Below are 19,402 nucleotides of genomic sequence, written 5' to 3'. Positions count from 1 at the left end.
TTTGTCACCCTGTCCACTCGATCACGGCCACCATCCTGGTTGGAACGCCTCCCACAGGCTCCCACCGCAGTGACTGGTCCGTGGCGGCTTGCAGCCAATCCGTTGTTATTGGCAGTAGCATCAGGCATGACAACAGTGGTTGGAAGGTTAGATAGTTAGGTTGAGGATCAAGGAAACGGAGAAAAGAACAAAATAACGGTCGATCCCAAAACGATCAAGTTGATGATACTCAAAGATATCATCAGCTCGGCCACAGACCACGGTCCGGTATGGGGATACCATGCAACCCCTAAAATGGTCCACTTAGGTTGATATCTAGGTTGGTATCGTACTCTTGACTCGCTATTGGCGGCGATGCTTGAAGCCTTGAGATATAGATATCTCGGAAGCTTGTTTGGTGGCCAAGAAGGATGCTATGTGGAGGAGAAGAAGTCGGAAAGGTAGAAGGGGTGGGAGAAAAGAGATATGGGGAGGAAGCGTATATTAACTACGTAGATATTGGAGAATATTCCTCTATACTGATGTTCTTCAATGGTATTATCTTCCTTTCGTATTCACGATAATATTCCAGTAGTTGTACTTGTCACGATGCATGTATAGCTCGCCGTAGGTCTATCAGGGGAGAATACTTTTGTATGCTACCTTAAGGCGTTGGCATATTTGTGTCTCTATTCGAGATGTAGAGCATCTACTGGCTATTTCCTACACTATGCTCTAGGGTCTTGTTGTGATGCAAAGATATTCCTTTCCCGAGGTTCTCATAGTCCTGCTGCACTCGGAGAGATTATCCAATGGCATAGACGACTCTCACTTCGTACGACAATTTGCCGTCACCGGATGGAAACGACCTTACTCATTGAGTAGCATGCCAGGAATTCACGCTCTCTTTAACCCTCTCTCAAAGACTCTCCATCCCTACACTCACCCAGGCGAAAGAAGAGAAACAGAAAATACCTCCAATGGCTGAGAATAGGGCTTAGACAGGTAATGGCGGCGGCTACAGCCGACTGTAGTAATAGGTTAAACCCAACATTGATTAAGTCTATGTTACTATTATCTATAACGATTCATGAATATGTATATCTGGAGTACACTGCACATATACAATCAGTGAGCTCCGGGCCAAAAGAATACACAAAAGCAGGGTAACATCTAGTCGTGCCTCATATCTCATGTCAACAGGGTATCACTGCACACCCTTAGGTACCCGACAAGTAGCGCGGGCATCATCTGGCATCGTCGTCCAGAGAACCTGTCGCACCTCCTTTCCCACTTGCTCAATGACATCCATGGCCCATAAGACATCGAGATGCTCATACTCCCCGATGATCTTCTCGTGTACAATGTGAACATGTGGCTCACGTCCGTTCCGGAAACGCCGAAGCAATTTTCTGCCGTCAACCAGATTGTCCGCTCCCGCAACCCAAAGAGCCATGGGAGGAGCCTGACATCCATACCATGCAGTGTCGCTGCGCGGACTTCCGTCGTCTATACCCTTTTCAAAACGATGGTCTTCTTCTGTCTCAAGGAGGCCGACTTCGCGCGTGGACAAGATACATTTCTGTGTCGCGAAGCACTCGCGGCCCAGCCACCATCGCATGGTCTCGGCGCTGACATATACTGGAGCAAACTGGAACATACGATCACGTAGACCACGGTCCCAGCGAGTATCGCTCCAGCCGAAGAGGTATGAGAAGACATAGTACCCCAACGTGCCGTATATTTTCGGGTGAAGATACCGATGGACGGTCATCATGAAGGGAATAAAAGCATGAATGCCGAATACAATGCGGAACATGTCGGGAGAAATGATCCGCATGAAGCGAAAGTAACTCCTATCGATCAATGGCCCGGCATACGCAGCGGGAGCCAATGCACAAAAGACCGAAAGACGCTCCCCGAGTTCGGGTCGTTGGTCCTTCGCTAGGGCCACGAATGTTTGCGTTGTCCCTTGGGAATGGCACACCAAGCCTAGCTTCTCGAAGCCGGTCTCGTATAGCACACGCGACACGAGTGCCGTAAGGTCCAGTACGCCCATGTGGCGGATATTCCACGTCCACATGCGTGGATCCGACGTCGATAATGTCGTGTGTTCAGGAGTGAGTCCGCAACGGTTGTTACCCAGCCAGACATCGTACCCAGACTTGCAAAGATAAAAGGCAAGGCTATCCTCATCGTTGGTGCAGTACGCACCAGCACTCTGCAGCAGCCCGTGCATGAGGAGGACCGGGTATTTGCGTTTCGAAGGAGAGGGCCCGTGATCCCTCCTCCCTGTAAATACATCCGGTCCGCGAGGCCCCCTTGAATCTGAGGGCATGGGTATGTACTCTTGAGGGTTATAAACATGCCACAAGGTAATTATGAATCCATCTTCCGTCTGCACGCGAAATGTCTCGACGTCAAGGCCAACCCTTCTCGCATAATAAGCCACGTCGCATACGACCGGATCCTTCCCTCCTTCCAACGGAGGACACTCATCCGGTGCTTCTTCGTCGATTTCCTTTTTCTCCTGACGACGCTTCCACTTCTCCAAGTTCTTCTGCCTCTCCAATTCCCGCGCGCGCTCCTCTGCATAGAAAGCCCGGTGCTGATTGGGATCCTGACCACTCAAACGAGCCCTGATATGAGAAACAGCCTGCACAGTCCTACAAAACAGCGCCCCAACGATAACAGCGCCCAGAAACAACAGCGACAGCACGAATGACAGGCATTGAAGCATCAAACACTTTATAGTAAACACGAAGGTAGGGGGGCCGTACACAGGCAGCGGTGGAAATAACGGGTGATCTAGGGAGGAAAAAGCATAGTTCTTGCACTGTTTCTGCGACGGATGTTGTTTCTTGTTATCGGAAAGGTTACCGGTCCCGGTGGCACGGCCGGTCTTCTTTTCGTCCCGTTCGCATGTACATTCACTGTTTAACTCTTGTAGCTCGATAGCGGACTGGTCACGCCTTCCATTTGTCAGAGAGGCGTCGGGACTTGTGTTAGTGAGGCTGGCTGAAACAGCCATCGTTTCGGAATGCGCTGGGCAGCCCGTCGACTCGCAGGATAGGAGCGGCACTTTGTATGCGGAATCGGGATCATGCTCCGGAGGCGAGCCTATCAACATGATCGTATTTAGGGGATGGCTGTTGTGAAGAAGGGGGGGAAGTGCCTCATCATATCTTCCTTGTGGAAAGGGTAGCGAGTAGTGGGAGGAAAGAGGGATGTTTAACGAAGGGAAGGGGGAAGATGGCATGCCCCAGGTTTCCCCATGTTTCCTGATCGGGAAGGTCTTGCAAATAGGGGATGGGCACGTGAAGGTGGGGACTAGCGACGTAAGCATCCCTGGCGCTGTCCAATCAGCAATTAGTCTATACATGCCGTGCCTGAGGCCTCAGGTAAGGAAGAAATCGATGATCAAAAATAAAATAAATAGATAAAATAAAATTCACGTATATTATACAATACAAGGTATTGGCCATAACCCAATCATCATACCGCATCTCTCGTGACCAGAGTAAAATTGCAAACAACCACTCGCTAGGTATAAAGGCTGTTATGGAAGCGCACAGGATAAAAAAAAAAAAAAAACACCTCTAACCAAGACCGCAAAACCCAATTGACAAACGCCAAATTATGCTTCTAAGCCTTCTCAACATGCTCCAAACCACGCTTGGCTTGGGCATCAGCCTCCAGCTCATTGAGGTCGGCTTTACCTTTGCCCGCAGCAACGTCACGGACGTCGACGTAGTTAACGGACGGGACAAATTCCTTGGAGCGCCATGCCACGGGGATCTTGGCGTAGAGCTCGTCAACCTGCTCCAGCGAAAGACCCTTGGTCTCATAGATACAAGTGTAGACGAAAACACCGGCAATCATGCAGAAGCCTCCCCAGATAAAGAACACCTTGGACTGCAGGTTGGCATTACCCGGGCCCGAGTTAACCATGTAGGGGGTGGCGTAAGCGATGGCCCAGTTGAGGAGCCAGTTGGTGGCCGTCGTAATTGAGAGACACTTGGCACGAGCCTTGAGGGGGAAGAGTTCGCCGGTCACAACCCAAGCGACGGGGCCCCAGGAGGAAGCGAAGAAGAAAATGTAGACGCAGACGAAGGCGATCAGCACCTTGTTGGAGACATCGGAGGATGTGGCAGTTCCAACGATGGCGACGATAAACTGGCAGACACACATGCCGACAGCTCCAAACATGAGAAGAGGACGACGACCCCATTTCTCGACCATGTAGAGACCCGGGAAGGTCGAGACAACGTTGACAATGTTAGTGATCAAGGTGATGATGAATCCGTCCTTGATACCGGAGTGTTCGAAAAAGGTTGTCCCGTAGTAGACTGTAACATGTTAGACCGAGTCATACGTGAGGTGATAAAGAGGGGGAGGGGGAGGGGGAGGGGGGCAGCAAACATACAGATGAAGTTAACACCAGCCAGCTGCTGCAAAGCCTGAACGGCACAACCAGTAGCAAGTCTCTTGCCGATGCTACCACGAAGGATTTCCAGGTAGCTGGCACTGCCCACACTGAGTTCATATTCATGGTTGGCCTGGATCTCAGCGAGTTCCTCCACAATGGCGGGATCGTTGACATCGATGCGACGAAGGCGCGAGAGAGCCTTGGCAGCAGCTTCGTGCCTGTCCTTCTTGATCAAGAAGCGAGGTGTCTCCGGGAGCAGGAGCATACCGACAACCAGGATGATAGCCCAGGCAAACTGAACAGCAACCGGGATACGGTAGCAGCCAGTATCCCAACGGTCCTTGGTGGAATTGTTCACGATGGCAGCAAGCAGCAAGCCAATGGTGATGGCCAGCTGGTAGGCACCGACGATGGTACCGCGAATCCACTTGGGAGCGGTCTCGGACTGGTACAGAGGGACTAAAGCTTGTTAGTACTCTATACCTATGCCAGATATATATTAGAGTGAGAGCCCATGACATACCGGTTGCGGAGAGCAAACCGACACCGAAGCCGGCGAAAAATCTTCCGGCAACAAACAGTGGGATGGATGTGGCGGCAGTCTGGAGAATAACACCGAAGCAGAAGACGAATGAGTCGATGATCATAGCAATGCGACGACCGAAGTAATCAGCAACGGGGGCGGCACCCAGAGCGCCGAAGAAAGTGCCCGCAGACAGCAGAGACACGATCATGGAGGATTGAGAGGAGGTCACATCGGGGAAGTTGTCATTAGGGTTGATATAGCCGGTGGAGAACAGCTGACGCCAGTATTTCATGGCCAGAATGCCACTGATGGTGCCGGTATCATAACTGTAGGAGTACAATGTCAGTCTATGAGACACTTCAAACGACGACAGGCAGGGCCAGCTAACCCAAACAGAACACCACCAAAGGCCACAAACAAGCCAATAAGGATGGCAGGGGCAGCCGAACCCACTGCATCATCTGGCTTCTTTAGCATGAGGCCCATCGTGAAGGAGGGCAAGCAGAAATGAGTCGAGTATCAGTCTATGAGAAAGAGTTTCGCTAGAAGTCGAGAGAGAAGAGGGAGCAGGAATGACAAGCGGAGAGAAGAATGAGATAGACGATCTCCATGGGGAAGGGGCCGTGGACTAGTTTTTGTACTCCTCCAGGCCGAAGGCCACAACAGCCAACCTTGACCGTATCCGGTCATCATGGGGGAAAAACTTCATTAGGGAGCCGGCCGAAACCAGCGCTATCCCGCATTTACGACCAATTGAGGGCACGGGATCAGGCTAGAAGCTGCTGGTGTAGTCTGCATGAGGGATTATTTGGTAATTTCGGCCCTAGCCCTAGGATATGTGTCTCTCTCCACGCCATAGCCCCGAGTCTGGAGAAGACGAACGTTCGACGGCGTGGGAAGTGGAGGAGGTTTGCACGAAGATACTACGAATGATTGGTTCGAGGAAAGAAGGTACATATGGCCGAGGCTCAGGCAAACCACGGACGTCGAATGATTCTGGAACTTGGCAAGCGGAGTGGATGTTTCTCGACTCCTAATACGATAGACCTCCCCCATCTACGGGATCCTTTAGGCGAGTCGCGCCGTGACGGCAATCCGAGGCACGGGACCTGAGGAAACAGTGGCAATAAAAGGATAAAAATAAAGTGTTGAGGGCAGAGATGGCGGAGGGAAGCCGAGAACGGGAAGACCTTCTCATCAACAAAAAATGCAGAGAATTCGGAGGATGCCGAACGCGGTCAAGCCGACCAATCCTCGTGACAATCCCGAAATCCCCAACTTTTCTCGTAATAATAATCACAATCCTGTCGGTAAGCTGTTGTTCACATCCCGGTTTTTATTCTGGTATATCTGTAGCCAGGTGTCAGTGCCTAGAAGTTAATTTCAATCTCCAAAAGGGGAAAATGCACGACCTCCATGGCGTTCATGTCCAACTGGAGTCTCCACGTTTCCATCCAACCCCGGACGGGGGAAAGGGACCCTAAACATGGAGTACGCAAGGAAAAGTAGAGGCCAATGAAGTAGGTCGACGCCAAAGGGGAATCTTGTTCACCACAATCTGGAGTCTCACCGGTACCATTTCGGGCAGAGACTCTCGGCTCAGCGCACAATGACATTATGTTCGGGACAGGATATGGGTGACGTTACATGGTTCAAGCAAATTAGGGCTTTGCCACTCAAACACTTGTAGGGATAGCGTCTACTCTGATTGGGCGGCATTGTAGATCGAGTGGGAGAATCTCCGACATTTTCCCGGTTGTGGTCGTCTAATTGGCAATTTCTCTGCGGCCTGGGGATGAGGAAGGAAACTAAAATGGCATTTGACTTTTTTAGACAATTATTGACTATGGGGTGGATCCATGGTTACTCTCTCAAGGTGAAACACAACTTCTCACCTAAGACAAGAACAGAGAAAAATATCTTACGGCTGCTTGAATCGCATGATTCTGGGGGATTACCCCAGTTTGGAGTCAAGGGAATGACGGATTGGTATATATATACGTATATTTATTCAGACAAACAAAGGGCGAACCCTAAAATCCAGTCCCAGGTCCTCCATGCAATATAAATAAAGATCAGACACGCTATTCCTATGTACAATCCCAGGTTGAAGACTTTTCGCCTCTTCCGATCCGGTATCTACCACCTCCAGATCAAAAAGAAATACCATGCAAACACAATTGTAGCGACATATTTAACAGAGTCGATAAATTCCCCCCGGATTCCCCGGGGAGCAGGGACCCTTGCTTTCCACTTCGCATTGTCCACGTCATCGAGATTAGTATCACTGTAGGCTTGAGAGTATCGAGGGGGTGCGTTGGCGATACGGCTCGCTAAGCCGCCTGGCGATGGAAACGTGGAGCTGGAGGTACTGGAGCTTGGGATCTTGCCTGTGTGTACGTGGAGGGAAGGGCGGAACTCAGAGAGGGGAAGGATCGGAGTGGAGGGGTCCGCTGAGGGGAAGTAAAGCACAAGGATGAAGGCTCGTGCGAGAAGAATAGCAAGGGTAATACCGAATAGAAGGCCATAACGAATAAAAATGGATATCTGATCCGGTAGGATACAGAGGTGATTTTGCAAAGTAGCGCCAGCACTCATTTGGTGACTCGGCTTCCCTGTGGCTGGGTCAACAGGATTCCAGAGACTGGTGAGCAGAAAACCCGGCTGTCGAACTCCCATAGCCCAGGAGAGACTCTTCACCGTAATCTCTTTGGGGGAACCGCTAAACTCGCGATGGGTGACCTCGCAGTAGTCATGATCGTCCCCAGAGTAGACATGGATAAGATTCGGGCCTGCCTTTGTGACTAGGTCCTTGGAGATGGTTTGCGTAAGGACATTTTGATATTGGTACCCAGCAGAAATTGAGAGCGCATTTCGTTCATCTTCTTCCAATCCGCCTGATGAAGGTGGGTAGCGTTCCCGCAAAGGCCCGCACGGCGTCGCCGGCTTGCGATATAACGGAACATGTGTAAGTAGTACCGCAGGGAATCCTACGACCTCTGATTGAAGTCCTCGATGGAGGGTAGGCTGTGACATGTCCACAACCTTGTGGTGGAACAAGTGACCTTCACTTTGATTCCTCATCGTCCGTAATTCCTCCGTCTCCGCCTTGCCGCGATGAACGTTCATATTATTGAGGAAGTCCTCTGCTTCCTTCCAGATTCGCTCATTTGGAGGATGCCCGTCCCCAGAGCCAGAACTTCCGGTCTCCGGGTCCGGCTGGTCCATGGCACTCAGTGAAACGGTATCGACAGAAACAAAGGTATGGTTTCCGATAACATCAACACGATTGCTTTTGCCAAAATATGCCTGAAATCGATCACGGACAGGCAGCTGAACCCCAGTTCCGAACCCCAAATCATGATTTCCAGGGAGACTAGCGATCATTCTCCGGCCGCGAGGGTTGCCCGAGTGCGAATCACCCTCGTTCCACTGCTCTGAGAATATCTTCACGAATCGATGATACTCCTTCTTCCAGAACGAGTCCTTATATTTCTGATAACGCTTTTCTGGGCTGAAACTCTGCGCTGTTGCCCACTCCCTTCCTCCATCAAAAAGATCACCCAGAAACAACACCGAGTCGGGACCTAAGCTTCTTTGGATTGATGAGAACGACCGTCGAAGATATTGATCCGTGAACTTCACTGTCAATGTGGACAAGGGCCAGGGTCGACCGGGATAGGTGTGAGGATCGACCAATTGAGGATCCGCGATAAAGGCAACGTGGTGGGGTGTTGCATCTCGGGGCTGCGAATAACAGTAGCATGTCAGCCCCAGCCCAATATTCCAGATACATTGCCGATGATGGAGATACTGACCCATTTCTCCCAATTTTCCCAAACACATTTGTCTACACTATCTTGGAAGACCGTCCGTTCCCCCCACCATAACGTAAAGAACCAGAGAATGGCCAGGCCATTCGTGATCGTGAAAATGTGCCTAAGAATCCTCCATGGCCGTGCGCTCAGCTGCCTGCTATCTTGAGAGCTTTCTGTTCCGTGGAGGATCGGAGAGATCCAACGAGTTTGGAGTCTGGCACCCCATTGCCGGAGCCATGGTGGCAACGCGTTGAGTAGGCCGCTTTGAACGTGAGATGAGTCGGCGTAATAATCGCGACGGGCTGGGCGGTAGGCCTCCGCACTGGTGCTGTTTTGATACGAATAACTCATGTCTGCTGCCTCAACCCGAAAGTGGTCAAAGTCAAGCTAGGTCCGCGACATTGCTCCGCCCTTCAAACGGAAGTTGGGACAAGATGTCGGCAAGCGGTGTGATTGGTTCTCATGCTCCAAAGGGGAATAGTGACAATTAGTAGTACTGGTAAATGAATACAGTACGCTGAAGACGAAGCATAGTTGGCCACTGGTCAACCGAGGGTGAAGTTCACAACACAGGGGGGTTTTTCCTCTTGATCTCCACTGACCAGCGGATGCGGGGTCACGTGTAGGGTGACGGCAGTAAAGCTTAGACTGTCGTGGGTCCAGACGTCTATTAATAGATTCTTGTTTACTCTGTACTCCAGACCAGATCTATAATTACGGAGTACAGAAAAGTAGAAGAAATCTCGTTGGGATTCTATTAATATCATTGGAACGCAGAGAAAAGATGAGCGAGACAAAGTGCTCTTATGAGTACACCATTGATATAGATATATCGGAATATCTACTGGCAGTATATTAGGTCGTAATGAAATAGCAATAGCCCACCCAAGACAATAATAAGAATTTTACTTGAGGCACCAACATACAATCCAGGTAAAATATGAAAAACAAGAGAGAGACAAGGGGGTATGAATAAGGAACGACGGCCAGCTTTTGACCGACGATGAACAGTACGTAGTGTACAATGTCGAATTATGTTGAAGTCTTAGGACAGCACTCTCCACCTCGCGTACAGCCATCGCCGCATTCCAAAAGGCATGCCCGCGGGTCCTCCTCCCGCAGGCTATTGATGCGGTTCGAAGACTGACCGGGTGCTGAAGGATCGTTGCTGCCCCGACGGGAATCCGGTGGAGCGGCTTGATTGTCTTCGGCGTCGCTTCCTAGTGCGAACTCGGGCTGGATCGTGGTTGAGTGAATGCCGTAGGCATGCAGGCATCTTCTCACTTGTCTAGCCAGGCGCATATACCTCTCTGAACCCTCGCCTTTGATCTCCGTATCCACTTGAATGTGAATTGAAGCGACATGCTTCGTATCACTCAATTGCCAAACGTGTAAATCGTGCGAGCCGATGACACCAGGGAGTCTCTCAATATCCTCCTTGATATGATCAATACTTATGCTGGATGGTACGGCCTGTAGAAGAATTCTCGACGCGGCTTTACACAGAGGAATGGCCGAGGCAAGGATAATCACTGTAATCAACAACGAAATGCCAGGGTCAACGTAGAACCTCCAGTCATAGTCAGTCAGCCAGATAACTAGGGCCGAAACGATGACCCCCACGTTGCCTAGGGCATCACCCATAACATGTAGGAAAACGCCCCGCATATTGAGGTCGTGGCCATGGCCGTGGCCGTGGCCGTGGCCATGACCGTGTTTGGAATCCTTCGACTTTGGCTGGGCGTGATTATGGAATTTGTGAATGTCGTCATCGGTCGTTGCACCTGGTAGAAAGGGCGCGTTTACTTCATCCGTATACTTGGCCCCGCGGTTTTGGGGGCTAAGAAGGGCAGATCGTTCCGAAGGCTGCAAGTTATCCACTTCAGCAACGCCTGTTTGGTCACTATCCGATTCAGAAGACTGTTCCTCATCAACAAAACGATTGCGACTGGCCGCAATAATCTCTTGTCTCATGGTAGCTGGGTGTACTTGGATGTCTTCCACACCGACGAAACCACGGTTCGTGGCGTTGCTGTATCGGCGGGACCCGCGGTGTTGGCTATCGAGTGTTCGGCGTCTCCGAGTATCAGGGGAAGAGGATGTGGACTCGTTCTTGGATAGTTAGCTCAAAAGCTGGCCACGAATCGTATAGTTGCGCGGAGTTAAGCTTACTGTAATCCCCCGCTTATCTGGACGGGCATGGTCGCATCCGGCCTGAGACACATAGCCTTGTTCTGCGGCATTCACGTCCTCTGTATCTTCCCCATGGCTGTGACCATGGGAGTGGTCATGAAACAACACCAGACCCAAGATGTTAGACAAGAGGCCAAAGCAGCCGACAATGCAGACCAGCTTCGGGTTTTGCACTTCCTGAGGTTCCACCAGTCGTTGGATAGCTTCTAAGAATATCGATAAACACAAAGCGACAAGGAAGACACCGTTTACTAAGGCACCGAGGGTTTCTGCGCGTTGCCACTAAAGTTGGGATGATAATAGTCAGCCCCTGTTTCGCCCTACCCCGCGCAGACCGAAAGACAGAACTTACCCCGTAAGTGTACATCTTAGAAGTGGTCTCCTGGTTGGCGACCTTCACGGCCCATAAACCGACGCACAATGACAACACATCATTCAGCTTCACAACCACGGTTAGCTATGGGTCAGCGACGACACACAGATTGTGTCAAGTACATACCATATGAAACGAATCCGCAACAAGGGCAAGCGAGTGGACGGAATAGCCTGTAACGTGTGAGATCGAGAACAGGGTGGCATACGCACACAAAGACTAACCAACAATCAGTTCCAAGAAAAAGAATGCTGTATCAATGGCCAGCAGGATCTTGATCCTGTTGGTTTTGGAGAGACCCATTGTGGTGAGGTTGATGCGGCGCGCTAGGAGGCGCGAGTCCGCGAAAAGAAGATGACGACAAACCGACTCTAGGGGGAGACCAAGCGATACGTGCTGGTATGTTTAGGGGGTATGCAGAAATGACAGGAGAATGAGATTTATAGAGCGACGGAAAGGGAAGAAGGGGTTGACGTAGAGAAGAAAAAAAAACAGGTACTATATCGGTAGCATCATCGCTTAGAAGTGACTACCCTTGTCTAGTCGCAATTGGTGCCTGGTGAAGGCGGAGTGCTCCGATCCCGGGCCGAGAGTGGCGTTACAGAGTATAGCAAGTTGGCCTCAGGCATGATTCTCTGTTCCTTACACATACACCTGATAGTTCGATCTTTCCTCTGCTAATCTCTTGTCTACAGCTTTCGACATCGAATTGAGCGTTTGAATCATGTTTCTAATTACGGCTAGCTCCATGCCTGTACATGTCATCCCATCGATCATCCACTGCTGCTCGGCGATGATCCCGGTCCAACCCCACCTATAGGGCAAACCGGCAAGTATCTCCACGTTCATTACCGCAAGAATGCCAGTACACGGAAGTGCAGCCACTAATGCAATGATAAGGTGCGATCACATGACCTGGAGATATGATTTGAACTCTACTAGTCAAACAAAGGCATGAAGCAGTATTCCCACAGTATTGTCAAGGGCTTCACCTGGCGCTATCTGTCGAGTGCTTAGATTGGTACTGTGCACCAAAGACCTTGAACCGTATCACGGAGTATGCGCGTGTGTGGACCCCCATACGTCCATTAACCTAGCTTCTCTTGTCTTGTTCTCCTTAAAACTACAAACATTTGCGGGGGGTTTTATGGATCGTATGTTATTTTTGCGGTAATGTGCTTAAGCGCAGAAGATAATGGATACACTATATCTGTCAAAGCAGCAGGAAAAGGCATCCCTGATTTATCTATGCTGTTAGCCCATGGGTCCACTTGTAATAGCTATCAGAATATGCCGGCAACCTTACCATATATGACACGTCCAACGCTACGAGTTCTACTCCTTCCGACCGTAGACCAAATAGTACCGCGAATATATATGTAGCCTCCTGTCCAACAACTCTGTTCGGACCCCTACTAAGAGCATTTGAATTTGATCAACACTCCATCCCAAGAATCGAGTGAACAGCGCCAATGAATACGCATCAAGAGCCTCCAACATATTGGCTTGCTGGTACCGTCCCAGCTCCTTTAGCCTTGGGTCTTTTGCCCACGGCGAGAAAGGCACCTGAAATAGTCAACACCATTGATCTAGTGACACCAAAACGCCCCTGACCTTATGTATTTCCTCCGTCACATCCTTGAAGCCAGCCTCGATCATCCACTGCTTATAATTCTTCGCCGATCCCATTTGCTTCCCAAACTTCCCACTCGCTTCTATCAGTCTATCCCGCCATTCTGATAAATTCGGTGCTTTCGAAACACTATCATCGTCGGAAAAGATATCAACGGTAGGCTCCATTACTTCAAACCAGCCGCCGGGTACAAGGTTCCGATGTGCTTGGCGAAAGAGTCGTCGGAAGTCCTTGACCGATCCCTCAATGCCCCGGGCATGGATGAAATCGAAAGGTTGGGTAAAGTTCCAAGGAAGTTCGAAATCGTCGATCTCGAAGACACAATTCGGCGGGACCCTAATGTACATAGTTATTATGACGCGTTCGTCCGCTTTTCAGTGCTCGGAGTAGAGCAGGCCCATACCATGAAGGTTGGATCGGGCTCAGGTCCGTTCCTATCACCAATCAGAGCCGGTAAAAAGAATAAGGATGTTGAATATTCCAACCGATGACCACCGCCTCCGGATATTGGCTGTTCATTGTTAGCGAGGTCCTTCAAGGCAACTATTGCTTCGTACTCAGCCATATCTATTGCCCACAAGCCCGTTCCGGTTCCCAAGTCTAAGATTCTTTGTGGATTCTCCGAGATGGGAGATTGGTATAGTGCTCCGCCCAGTGCGAGAGTCCATATGTGATGGCCCTATTCGAGGTGAGAGGAGTACCAAACAAAAGGGATTTGATGCATTAGAGTACCAGGTCCAATCGGTCTTGTTCTCGTTCATCGTTTGGCTGTGCGCTATTGATTAATCTATGGCAGGCTGTGGAAGGTGCTCGTGAGGACGTACAATGACATATTCGCCTTGGCGATATGCATGATATCGCCGTCCATTCTTATCAACCTTGTGTCAGTCGTGGAGCGGGGTGGGCGATCAGCGAGACTCAAACCTCGTATCTTATATATTAAACGATAAATTTAGCCTTCAGGAGATAACGCAAAATACTCACTGATAGTTTAAGATACTTGACGACAGAGACGTCGTTGTACTGACTCTGTTGGGGGAATTCGGTCAATCAGTCTGCTAGTCGGTGAGCAGATAAGCCCTAAGCCATACGTACGCGCTGGAGTAATCCTCATCACTATAGAGGTCCGCATCGGCCTAAATGCGGAGAAATTAGTCAGTCCAAATAAGGTTCTAAAAGTATTCTTCCCTATTTTTCTAGAAACACTCACCTCCGGGTCGATGGGGGGATCAGCATCGGCACTTGGAAATGAGCAAGACATAATGTTCAACGAGATTAATATGACAGATCACAAATGAGCCAGAGGGCCATGATCGTTTATAAGCCATAGGTATTAGTCCATGACAAAACGCGAACACATGCTACACGAAGATTCGGTAAAGGAAAAACCGTTTGCGAAACCCCTGTCCCGGACTGCCAGGATATAATACATCCAGTTATGGATTGCATGATTGGGCTTGACGAACGACAGTGCTGCACTAACGAGCCAAGTCCGCCTGTCAGCCGGGAAGTTTTCATTAAACGGTACTTCCCCCGAGGGATCGGCTGCTCCGAGAGGTCAATCCAAGACTAGACGGTGGGGATAACTGCAATGCCGTTTCCAATATGTGGGCGGGGACGAAATACTAACGCTTGATGGCGCATCCTTCGGGATTCGTAGACGGGAAAACTGGACTGCGTAAATAACATCTTAATCTTGGTTGTGTTTCCTGTTGAAGCCAATCACCCATGTTTTGCTTTTTCTTTTCTTTCTCTTAGTTCCCTGTGCTGGCGTTGTACGAGATTGAGGCATGTTTCCGTCCTTGCTTCAGCCCTGGGCCATCGCTCTAGCGTGGATAGGTTATCTGGTGGCACTGGTTGTGTACCGATTATGGTTGTCCCCATTGGCCAAGTTTCCAGGCCCCAAGTTGGCTGCAATTACGTTATGGTACGAGCTGTACTATGATATCTACTGTTCTGGCCAGTATACATTTCAAATCATCAGGATGCATGAAAAATATGGTACTCCTAAGAGCACGCTCTGGATACGGAGTGACGCAGAAATCGGAAGCTAAGTATACCTGACTCTTAGGGCCCATCGTACGCATCAGCCCTTGGGAACTCCATATCAGCGACCCCGATTACTATGAAGTTCTATACTCTCGAGATAGCCCACGAGATAAATATGAGTATTATACGAGACAGTTCGGACTTACCAAGACGGCCATGGCGACCGTGGATCATTATCACCATCGCCTCCTCCGCTCCAACATGAACCCTTACTTTGCAATAGCTCGCATACGGAAGCTAGAACCTCTGATTCAGTCTTTGGTGAACAAGCTCTGCGATCGTCTAAGAGAATACAAAGGAACTGGGTATTCGATCACTCTCCAATACCCCTTTACCTGTTTTGCAACTGATGTTGTCTCGGATTACACCATGGGTGTGGGATTCCACTACCTCGATGAACCGGATTTCGTTCCTCAGTGGAGCAAGACATTAAGTGGAATTGCAAAGTCGAGTACCTACATCAAGCCGTTCCCCTGGCTTGTCACCGTGTTTAATGCTCTGCCGGAAAAGTGGTTGTCATGGGTGAATCCCGAAATGGACTTAACGTTCCAATTTCAGCGTCGCTGCCGTGATATGATAAGGTCGATCACGGAGGAGCAAAACGCCAACGGATATGATAAGGTCAAAGGTCAATTCAGTCACCCTACCTTCTTTCACGATGTACTAAATAGTGATCTTCCACCGGAAGAAAAATCACCAGAGCGCCTGTGGCAGGAAGTCCAAGTCGTGATCGGGGCAGGGGCTGAAACTACTGCCAAGGCGTTAACTTGGACGATATTCTACCTTCTTCATAACCCAGAGAAACTAGAGAAGTTGAAAGAGGAACTTCATCGGCTAGATCCTGACCACACGGCTACGCTTCTGGATTTTGAGAAAATGCCTTACCTAGTACGTCTGTCTGGTGAATGTATCTGTGCTTGGAGAAACATCGACTGACCGTTGTGCGTAGACATCAGTCATGCTTGAAGGATTAAGGTACACCCATTTAACTGCTGTGCATACACTAAACACATATGCACTTACTGAACCTTTCAATTCAGGCTATCATACGGCCTCAGCACCCGATTACAAAGAGTTGCCCCCGATAGATCTCTACAATTCAGAGAATGGTCTATCCCAGCAGGGGTGAGTCTGGGGATCTCCATTTCAAGAATTATTGAAGAATGATAAGCTCACCAAACAGACTCCTGTTGGTATGACAAGCACATTAATGCATCACGATGAAAGAATATTCCCGGATTCATATAAATTTATCCCCGAGCGTTGGATGGACACGGCACACCGGAAATATTTAGAGAAGTACCTGGTCGCTTTTACCAAAGGGTCCAGGCAATGCCTTGGCATGAAGTATGGCTCTCTTAACCTGCTATCTCGTCTTCTATTCCTATACTAATGCCGTACAGCCTTGCCCGATCTGAGATACTCCTTGCGCTTCCCAAGATCCTCAGGGAGCTAAACTTTGAGTTGTACGAAACTACAGTTGATGATGTGACGCTTGCGCATGACCTCTTCCTGCCATTCCCGAGGATGGATAGCAAAGGAGTGCGGGTCTTAGTGAAGTAGCTCTAGGGTAGATTCTAGAGGACCTCTTCGCGTTTCCCTCGGTACCTAAACGATCCGGTAAACAAAATATTCAATTTTCCGGATGCCAGCGTAGGGACGCGTTAAGCAGTCCATGAGGCCTCAAACACCACTACTCTTGGTTCAACTCTTCATCGCGATTGCAGCTTGTCTCTGCCGGCATGCAGACTCGATCGGACTACAGAAATGGTGGCTGGCTGAGAGCAGTCAAATTTGAAATACTTCAAGATACATAGCTGGTTCGTACCACATCGCTCGGTTCGTTTTCTAGATATGGAAACAAACCAATAATATGTAAGATCCGGTTATTGAATTTTATACGGAATGTCCCCAGTCGTGCAGTCCAGACTGGCTCTCAGAGCTGTGCCTTGAGTTTGATCATGCGGAGGAAAGCGCCGAGGAAAGACGTAATAACCTGCCAGCTTGGTGCTTGTTTCCCTGAGTTACATTCCCGCCCATCAGTGAGGAACCGAAGCTTGTTGCAGGACGGGCAGTCTTTGGTGGTTGCCCGGCTCTCTATGAAAGTTTCTGCGAATTTAAGACGTCAAGAAGAGTTCACCGAGTTTGAACGCAAGTATGCCTGGCAGCCGTCTATCTCGAAGGGGCGATAGGAGGGTTACCTTGTTATGAATTTGATTCCTCTCTGTCTATTCTTTGCTTTTTCTACTCTAACTTACTTTCCGCGTCAAGCGTTGCCACCTGAAATGACACCTCTCTCAGAAGTGTAGAAGTTTGAGAGAACTGATTACTGATGATAGGCCTAGTCTAACGCATTCGCGTTCTGAACTGTCCTCGATTCTTTTGTAGAAGCAAGGTTTAGTCTGTGATCAGTTGTGGTCGAGATGAAGCTCCGCCATAGAAATCGGATATTGCGACATCAAACGCATTGCATGGCTTTGTGATACCAGTGGAGGACCATTCATGTCCTAGGGATGCGGAAGAGTCTGCTGTGTTCATCGATGCCGGTGCGTCTTGGATAAAGGCAGTCTCGGTGTGAAAGAAAGAGTGCTGAAAGGACTGTGGCGCATAGACTAGAGCTGGCCGCCTTTCACTGGTAGAGGGCAATGTGCTTCGAGGTTGCCTGGGGCTGGGGCCATAGTAGAACTCTGTTTGGTCAAGGTTCACTTGCATATCTCCGAAAGCTCCCTGGCTCACAGCGGGTGCGAGTTTCAGTGGTTATGGCAGTTGTGGAAGAGAAGCGAGGGGAAGCAGATCAGATGGTGTATTCGCTGGTTGCCCTGGGCAAAGCCAAAGGGTCGATAGCATTTATAAGACGGGGCGCTACCAAAGGATCTTGACGCAGTGCAGGCGCAGATGGACTCCATCGACCGCTCATCATGTTCAAGCAGCGTGTCAAGCGGAGCGTCGAGCCCCCTCGGCGAAATGAACAAAAAAAGTGACCACCATAGGAATGCCCAATTGCTTGATCGTGAATTGATCGTGTGACGCTGTATAGTTGGTATACTCCGGCAAATAATTCAGAAAAGGGCAAAGATCAGCCCAAAAAATCCCCCTTCTGGCCAGCAACACTCAAACGCAAGAATTATTGAGTGAAAGCGGAACACCTGAACTGAATCGAGTCTGTCAATCCTCCTTGACTGGGAGAAGCCGCTTTCCTTGTCAAATCACGGCGGAGCCCCTCTAAAATTCGATACATCGTTGGATCGCCCAATTCTAGTGCATGATAAAATTGCTTGTATCCCTCTCTTAGACCTTCTTCATTGAAAATCACCGTTCCATCAACGAACTCCAGCATGTAAGTTAGGATTGCCATCCAGTAAGTCTCGCAGGCACTGCCGTGGTCACGACAAAGCAAAAGAATAAGGGATTCACAGTATCTCAGGGCACTTGGAATTCGGACAGGGCTCGGTTGTAGAAAGCGCCCTCGACCGCGACCTAAAGTAGCTGGCGGAAGTCTGACGTCAGAGGCGAACATAATGTCCGAACCGGCGTCGTGGAAAGCAGCCTCAAAGTCTGGAAATTCCCAAAGAGTATCCGACTTGCGATACAACGATATCACAAGCTCATCGTCGATATGTAGATGCCTGTAAGGCGGCTGGCATTGTGCCGAACCCGAACGCAGGCAATCTGTGTGTCGTGGGCAGGGAAGGAAGCCAGCTTCGAAAAGGGTAGAGAAGGAGGTTTCGATGAGTGAATCAGGTACGACGAAGGACACGCCCTACCGCAACGTCAGTGTTCTTCCAGTAAAAGAAATTAGTTTGGAGAGGCAGCTCACGTCAACAATCGTGGGAATTCCGTAGATGGTCAATAGATAGTTGCCCCAAAGAAGATTCGGGACATTCGCCGCATCAAGCAGACAAGAAATTGATATAACCAGGTCATTATCTAGCTGTTGGCCAACGAACTGAAATTTAGTCATCATGGCTATAGGTCTAAGCAACGAGATACTGACAGTAAAGCAGAGAGCGGACAATGCCAGCTTTAAGTGTTTTTGGTTTGTTTGTTTGGTGTGAGGGGGTAATGTATCACGTGACCCAATAGAAGGGCAATGGATATGACATTGTTGGACCGATCGATGCAATCATCGGGCAATTTCTATTTTGACTGAGCGTTTGTGGCGAGCCCGGTTCTGAATATCCACCGGGGCCTCCTCCGGACACTCGGCACTGTTATTGTACAGATGTGCACCAAAAAAAAAAAAAAAAAAAAAAAAAAAGAAAAAAAATTTGAAAAAAAAAAAAAAAAAAAAAAAAAAGAGTAAGGGCTCAGACGCTACTTATATCAACGAAAGGTCTGACATGGGGAAGCTGAGTATGGAGTTGGTCAATCGTTACGGGAAGCAATGGGTCCCTTACCCCAA

At 49.4% G+C, this 19,402-nt stretch overlaps 8 protein-coding genes across 8 annotated transcripts; 1 reads left to right on the top strand and 7 right to left on the bottom strand.

Annotated features, from left to right (window-relative positions):
- Window positions 1-1,186: 1,186 nt before the first annotated feature.
- BDW43DRAFT_296796 (putative ab-hydrolase associated lipase) lies at window positions 1,187-3,109 on the bottom strand (the record flags this gene model as incomplete). The annotated part of the gene is made up of 1 exon (XM_032044267.1): window positions 1,187-3,109. One exon carries the CDS (start codon window positions 3,107-3,109, stop codon window positions 1,187-1,189), a length of 1,923 nt encoding a protein of 640 aa, XP_031905438.1.
- A 380-nt stretch (window positions 3,110-3,489) lies between these two features.
- BDW43DRAFT_320384 (sugar porter family MFS transporter) lies at window positions 3,490-6,020 on the bottom strand. Its single transcript, XM_032049071.1, has 4 exons — window positions 5,323-6,020; window positions 4,932-5,260; window positions 4,406-4,867; window positions 3,490-4,328 (listed from the first exon to the last, which is right to left on the bottom strand). Exons 1-4 carry the CDS (start codon window positions 5,418-5,420, stop codon window positions 3,625-3,627), a joined length of 1,593 nt encoding a protein of 530 aa, XP_031905437.1. The 5' UTR covers window positions 5,421-6,020; the 3' UTR covers window positions 3,490-3,624.
- A 707-nt stretch (window positions 6,021-6,727) lies between these two features.
- On the bottom strand, window positions 6,728-9,306 carry BDW43DRAFT_262156 (putative manganese ion homeostasis (Fr)). Its single transcript, XM_032040388.1, has 2 exons — window positions 8,753-9,306; window positions 6,728-8,681 (listed from the first exon to the last, which is right to left on the bottom strand). The coding sequence occupies exons 1-2, from the start codon at window positions 9,101-9,103 to the stop codon at window positions 7,074-7,076; spliced, it is 1,959 nt and encodes a 652-aa protein (XP_031905436.1). The 5' UTR covers window positions 9,104-9,306; the 3' UTR covers window positions 6,728-7,073.
- A 24-nt stretch (window positions 9,307-9,330) lies between these two features.
- BDW43DRAFT_262151 (cation diffusion facilitator family transporter) lies at window positions 9,331-11,810 on the bottom strand. The gene is made up of 5 exons (XM_032040387.1): window positions 11,543-11,810; window positions 11,445-11,491; window positions 11,298-11,384; window positions 10,925-11,227; window positions 9,331-10,864 (listed from the first exon to the last, which is right to left on the bottom strand). The coding sequence occupies exons 1-5, from the start codon at window positions 11,619-11,621 to the stop codon at window positions 9,785-9,787; spliced, it is 1,596 nt and encodes a 531-aa protein (XP_031905435.1). The 5' UTR covers window positions 11,622-11,810; the 3' UTR covers window positions 9,331-9,784.
- A 168-nt stretch (window positions 11,811-11,978) lies between these two features.
- On the bottom strand, window positions 11,979-14,311 carry BDW43DRAFT_262143 (class I SAM-dependent methyltransferase). The gene is made up of 12 exons (XM_032040386.1): window positions 14,162-14,311; window positions 14,047-14,087; window positions 13,936-13,980; window positions 13,876-13,882; window positions 13,776-13,820; window positions 13,684-13,719; window positions 13,509-13,630; window positions 13,437-13,462; window positions 13,355-13,385; window positions 12,933-13,287; window positions 12,625-12,884; window positions 11,979-12,555 (listed from the first exon to the last, which is right to left on the bottom strand). Exons 1-11 carry the CDS (start codon window positions 14,210-14,212, stop codon window positions 12,654-12,656), a joined length of 990 nt encoding a protein of 329 aa, XP_031905434.1. The 5' UTR covers window positions 14,213-14,311; the 3' UTR covers window positions 11,979-12,555; window positions 12,625-12,653.
- A 279-nt stretch (window positions 14,312-14,590) lies between these two features.
- Window positions 14,591-16,762, top strand: BDW43DRAFT_119861 (cytochrome P450). The gene is made up of 6 exons (XM_032038058.1): window positions 14,591-14,952; window positions 15,023-15,888; window positions 15,950-15,975; window positions 16,041-16,125; window positions 16,184-16,347; window positions 16,404-16,762. Exons 1-6 carry the CDS (start codon window positions 14,742-14,744, stop codon window positions 16,561-16,563), a joined length of 1,512 nt encoding a protein of 503 aa, XP_031905433.1. The 5' UTR covers window positions 14,591-14,741; the 3' UTR covers window positions 16,564-16,762.
- A 532-nt stretch (window positions 16,763-17,294) lies between these two features.
- On the bottom strand, window positions 17,295-17,918 carry BDW43DRAFT_119903 (uncharacterized protein). The gene has a single exon (XM_032038059.1). It carries the CDS (start codon window positions 17,710-17,712, stop codon window positions 17,398-17,400), a length of 315 nt encoding a protein of 104 aa, XP_031905432.1. The 5' UTR covers window positions 17,713-17,918; the 3' UTR covers window positions 17,295-17,397.
- A 206-nt stretch (window positions 17,919-18,124) lies between these two features.
- On the bottom strand, window positions 18,125-18,961 carry BDW43DRAFT_306448 (uncharacterized protein; the record flags this gene model as incomplete). Its single annotated transcript, XM_032046031.1, has 2 exons — window positions 18,125-18,760; window positions 18,818-18,961. The coding sequence occupies 2 exons, from the start codon at window positions 18,959-18,961 to the stop codon at window positions 18,125-18,127; spliced, it is 780 nt and encodes a 259-aa protein (XP_031905431.1).
- Window positions 18,962-19,402: the final 441 nt, after the last annotated feature.

Source organism: Aspergillus alliaceus (assembly GCF_009176365.1).
Source record: "Aspergillus alliaceus strain CBS 536.65 unplaced genomic scaffold BDW43scaffold_3, whole genome shotgun sequence".
NCBI classification, from domain to species: domain Eukaryota; kingdom Fungi; phylum Ascomycota; class Eurotiomycetes; order Eurotiales; family Aspergillaceae; genus Aspergillus; species Aspergillus alliaceus.
This window is presented reverse-complemented; position numbering and strand designations above follow the sequence as displayed.

What these genes read in the sequence shown, in the direction of transcription:
- BDW43DRAFT_320384 (XM_032049071.1), bottom strand. Translation starts at nt 5,420, where the DNA reads ATGGGCCTCATGCTAAAGAAGCCAGATGATGCAGTGGGTTCGGCTGCC. An exon ending in CGGTTTGCTCTCCGCAACCG is followed by an intron (nt 4,868 to 4,931) that starts GTATGTCATGGG and finishes AACAAGCTTTAG; the next exon opens with TCCCTCTGTACCAGTCCGAG. An exon ending in GGCTGGTGTTAACTTCATCT is followed by an intron (nt 4,329 to 4,405) that starts GTATGTTTGCTG and finishes AACATGTTACAG; the next exon opens with TCTACTACGGGACAACCTTT.
- BDW43DRAFT_262156 (XM_032040388.1), bottom strand. Translation starts at nt 9,103, where the DNA reads ATGAGTTATTCGTATCAAAACAGCACCAGTGCGGAGGCCTACCGCCCA. An exon ending in GGGAAAATTGGGAGAAATGG is followed by an intron (nt 8,682 to 8,752) that starts GTCAGTATCTCC and finishes TGTTATTCGCAG; the next exon opens with CCCCGAGATGCAACACCCCA.
- BDW43DRAFT_262151 (XM_032040387.1), bottom strand. Translation starts at nt 11,621, where the DNA reads ATGGGTCTCTCCAAAACCAACAGGATCAAGATCCTGCTGGCCATTGAT. An exon ending in TTGCGGATTCGTTTCATATG is followed by an intron (nt 11,385 to 11,444) that starts GTATGTACTTGA and finishes GTGGTTGTGAAG; the next exon opens with CTGAATGATGTGTTGTCATT. An exon ending in CTAAGATGTACACTTACGGG is followed by an intron (nt 11,228 to 11,297) that starts GTAAGTTCTGTC and finishes TCCCAACTTTAG; the next exon opens with TGGCAACGCGCAGAAACCCT.
- BDW43DRAFT_262143 (XM_032040386.1), bottom strand. Translation starts at nt 14,212, where the DNA reads ATGTCTTGCTCATTTCCAAGTGCCGATGCTGATCCCCCCATCGACCCG. An exon ending in GATGAGGATTACTCCAGCGC is followed by an intron (nt 13,981 to 14,046) that starts GTACGTATGGCT and finishes TTCCCCCAACAG; the next exon opens with AGTCAGTACAACGACGTCTC. An exon ending in GCCAAGGCGAATATGTCATT is followed by an intron (nt 13,720 to 13,775) that starts GTACGTCCTCAC and finishes AATAGCGCACAG; the next exon opens with CCAAACGATGAACGAGAACA.
- BDW43DRAFT_119861 (XM_032038058.1), top strand. Translation starts at nt 14,742, where the DNA reads ATGTTTCCGTCCTTGCTTCAGCCCTGGGCCATCGCTCTAGCGTGGATA. An exon ending in CAGGATGCATGAAAAATATG is followed by an intron (nt 14,953 to 15,022) that starts GTACTCCTAAGA and finishes CCTGACTCTTAG; the next exon opens with GGCCCATCGTACGCATCAGC. An exon ending in AGGCAATGCCTTGGCATGAA is followed by an intron (nt 16,348 to 16,403) that starts GTATGGCTCTCT and finishes AATGCCGTACAG; the next exon opens with CCTTGCCCGATCTGAGATAC.
- BDW43DRAFT_119903 (XM_032038059.1), bottom strand. Translation starts at nt 17,712, where the DNA reads ATGCAAGTGAACCTTGACCAAACAGAGTTCTACTATGGCCCCAGCCCC.